This window comes from Triticum dicoccoides, chromosome 1A, assembly GCF_002162155.2.
Source record: "Triticum dicoccoides isolate Atlit2015 ecotype Zavitan chromosome 1A, WEW_v2.0, whole genome shotgun sequence".
In the NCBI taxonomy this organism is placed as follows: Eukaryota; Viridiplantae; Streptophyta; class Magnoliopsida; order Poales; family Poaceae; genus Triticum; species Triticum dicoccoides.
The window spans coordinates 21,626,548-21,630,177 of NC_041380.1; the positions used below are offsets into that span (position 1 = coordinate 21,626,548).

The 3,630-nt window shown below is 49.1% G+C and overlaps 1 protein-coding gene across 2 annotated transcripts; it reads right to left on the reverse strand.

The window, feature by feature from the left end:
• Positions 1-1,146: 1,146 nt before the first annotated feature.
• On the reverse strand, positions 1,147-3,138 carry LOC119359819 (dof zinc finger protein DOF2.4-like). 2 transcript variants are annotated; one of them, XM_037625892.1, is made up of 2 exons: positions 2,841-3,138; positions 1,147-2,570 (listed from the first exon to the last, which is right to left on the reverse strand). In XM_037625892.1, exons 1-2 carry the CDS (start codon positions 2,889-2,891, stop codon positions 1,521-1,523), a joined length of 1,101 nt encoding a protein of 366 aa, XP_037481789.1. In that variant the 5' UTR covers positions 2,892-3,138; the 3' UTR covers positions 1,147-1,520. The 2 variants fall into 2 exon arrangements, with proteins under 2 accessions (XP_037481789.1, XP_037481790.1); XM_037625893.1 differs by having other exon boundaries at positions 1,147-2,555; positions 2,841-3,135.
• Positions 3,139-3,630: the final 492 nt, after the last annotated feature.

Genomic DNA, 3,630 nt, shown 5'->3' on the forward strand with positions numbered 1-3,630 from the left:
CAGTCTCCACATTCTTTCGTACGCTTCTTTCACTTTTGGGTGGCAGTCTTGTTGCAGCAGCTCGGGCTTTTGGGGCGCACCGTCCGCGCTTGGTCCATCGCTCCTATCCAAGCTGCTACGAGAACACAATGGAAAATACTAGTGCACCAGTCTTCTCTCTTCTCTTTCTCAGTGTTCCCAAACTCCCATGTAACCGATAATCTCCATGCAGCCAACATGACATGCATACTACATTCTTCCATCCATCCGGCACCTATACACACACACACCTTGACCTACATATACATACCTAGCCAGTCTCGATCCATTCATGCACACATACTATATATAAAGAAGAGAATATATAGTAGGTATTTGGTACGTGAAAAAAGCGTGAAGAATCCATGCATGCTGCATGGATGCAGTTGAACAACCTATCTAGGTACAATATGTCTCATGGAACTAGCAAAAGATCGATTTGTTTTATTAGAACACAAAAGATTGATCGATATGTGTGAGATATCTATCTTCGCGCTTTGGTACATTCTATCGATCAGTGTAAAAAGAGGCCCGGCCGGGAAAGGAAAAGGTAAAAACTAAAGAACCGACCTTGCTTTTGGATGACCATCTTTGACTATTCCCTTTTTGCATGCAGCCGTGATCAACATTGCAGTGCCAACTCTAGCTAATTAATTGCCTGGCTTAGCTTAGAGAGATCGACATACACTAAACTGCACATAAATCGATCCATGGCTGGTATTGCATGTTAATCTGGAGGCATGCAGGCTACATGCATGAATAATCTAAATGCATGCATGGCATCTTCACTTTGATTTTCTCTTTCTGCTTACACATGTGGGTTCCTGGCTCCTATGATTTTGAGTGATGAAGTTATAAGAGTAAGATCTATCAGTTAATTATATACTTCTAAATAGATTTGTTTAGTTGCACCAGTCGATTGAAGTTAATGACCAAGCTCATGTGTATTCTCCAAAAGGAAAATGCATGGATGTATGCATTTTAGTCCATTTAGAATGTATAGTATTCACAATCTTGGATCACAATTTTGGTGGAAATACCATCATTGGATTTCTTCAAATATGCATTCACAATCTTGGATCACATGTATATAATTGGCCGCACGCAAACAGAAATGGGAGAATTATATATATCGACCAGACAATATAATTTGGACATATAATAGAAGATTGTCATGAACAAAAGTGGTACAATACACACACAATTAACTTCACCCTGAATGCGAAAAAAAGAGCCCTAAAATAAGAAGAAGTAGAAGAAACACCGCAAGTGATCATGCTAGCTGAACTAGCTAATTAACACTAATAGTTGTCCATGATCATTAAGCAAGCACACAACACCATGCATCCTTATCCATCTCCATGATCGACCTTGTCTAGTTCTTCCATCAACACAATGCACAACAAATGCAAAGCTTTTTCTATATCTCACAACACCCTCCAAGTCCATGCTACCGCTAGTTGTAGGATTAATCTGAGCTCGCCATTAGCTTAGCTCATTCATCACAAGAGATGGTTACCTGTGGCAGCATTGGAGTAGGAGCTTGTGTAGCCAGCACCAGCAGTGAGGTGGTGATCACCACCGTACATGGCGATGCTGCCTGATCTCGGGTAGCATTCTCTCTTTGACGGCATCGCGTGATGAAACTGTTGGTCTCCTCCGTCGTCTTCATGGACGCCGCGGCCATCACCACCGTTGCCCAAGCCTAGGTAGTGGAACATCCCCGGCATGGCCATTGCAGGCGCTGCAGCTGGGGCCAGTGTGTGCTGCTGGTCGGCCATTGCTTGGAAGAACGGGAAGCCTTGCATCTGCTGCACTCTCCACTGCTCCAGCCCGGGCACGGCACCGCCGCCGCCGCCTCCTAGGTAGTAGCCCGCTGGCGAGTCGACCGGGGACGGCTTCCCCATGCCGGAGAAGGTGGAGCCGAGGCTCATGGCATCAAAGTCGGCGAGGCGGAGCAGCGGTGGCAGGAGGCCGGACAGGTTGCCACCACCGCCGTTCTGCAGCATCGCCGGGAGCACGGGAGCCGGGTTGGACATGGTCGTGCAAGCGGAAGTCGTCGATGACGTGGTCGACCCACCCGAAGCGGCGCCACTGGCCGCCGGTGCCCCCGCTGCCGCGGCCGCGGCCGCCTGCTTGGGTTTGGCGCGCTTGGCGTGGCGGCGGTAGCCGCCGCCGACGGGGACGTTGCGGAGCGCTCCGCCGCGGGTCCAGTAGCGGCGGCAGGCGCGGCAGAAGTGGCGCGGCTGCGAGAGGGAGTAGTTGTTGAAGTAGCAGAACTTGGTGTTGGCGGAGTCGCAGCGCGGGCACTTGAGCCCCTGCTCCGGCAGCGGCACCCGAGCCAGCCGCGCACGCTCCGACATGGACATGGGCTTGGCCGGCCCCACCACCTGCCCGCCGCCGCCACCTCCGTCCCCACCTTCAGCAAGCGTCCCCTGCTGCATGATTGATGGCTGCAGGAGCTCATGGTTGTTGCAGCCGCCGTCGCCGGCGCCACCACCACAACTTGCGGCCGCGACCTGCTGGTGGTGAGCATGCTGCTCAAAATCCAACTATGGCATGAGAAGAAGAATCAAGAACCGAAGATAAGATGGAAGTGAACCCAAGAACCAGAATTCAGGCTAAAAAATTGTGCCAAGTATATACCAAACATATGTAAGTGTTTGAATCAGAATATTTAGCCAGAGACCTAGTATCATTCTCCTCTTTGCATCAATATTATTAATACTCCCGAACAACTTTCTCCTCCTCTAACTTTATTTGAGCTTGTGCAAAAGTGAGAGTGAACAAAATCCGGGGAAAAGAAAGGGGAATGAAATTACCTGGTTATCATTCCAGCTCGAGGAATCCAGGAATGAAGGGGGGAAGATCATGGTGTGGGGGTGGGTGGGTGGTGATGTTATCAGGAGAAAGTGAGCCTTGTGCTAGCTAGGGTTTGGCAAGCTCTTGTCTTCTCCTTGCTTTGTGCAGCTGCCGGCCGGCCTTGTGCGTGTGTGTTTCCTTCAATTCTGGTGCGGCTAAAGGTTGTGGTGTTTGATAGAGGCTTGGAGGTAGTGGGAGATGAGAGGGCAAGCTGGCTGGCTAGCTAAGGCTCCTCATGGTCCTCATGGGGCTGGGAAAATAATTATATGGGAATCAAAGGGAAAGGGAAAGAGGAAAGGGAGAGCGAGGGATGAGAGAGTGAGACAGGATTAGTGAGAGTGTGAGGTGGGATGAGGGAGAAAAAGAAGGAAAAGTAGACATGTACCTTCTATGTGGCCCATGTTTTGTGATGTTGTGGCTTTTCTTCCCTGTGGTGTACGTTGAGGCCCGGGGAGGAGGGACACCTTGCTGTTTTTCGTGCAGACATAGGGGTGCAAGGAAAGCCCGGGGAATATGAGCCGCTCGAGTTCGACTCGTTTTTAGATGAATTTCAATAGAACCGACTTGATTTTAAAAAAACCATGGTGCTTGGATGAAATTAAAGACTGCGTCGAAATTGAGCTTCTACGCAGTCTCTGCCCTAGTTAAGCTCGATAGATAGTGTATATTATGACATGTGGCCTACATATATGCAAATAAAGTACGACATGTTGATATTCAATCCTAATTTATGGGGAAAATGATTTCTAG

Bases quoted from the DNA above. Each gene is read 5' to 3' on its own strand.
- LOC119359819 (XM_037625892.1), bottom strand. From the start codon at position 2,891: ATGATCTTCCCCCCTTCATTCCTGGATTCCTCGAGCTGGAATGATAAC. The intron at 2,571-2,840 runs GTAATTTCATTC...CTCATGCCATAG, and splicing joins CGAGCTGGAATGATAACCAG to TTGGATTTTGAGCAGCATGC.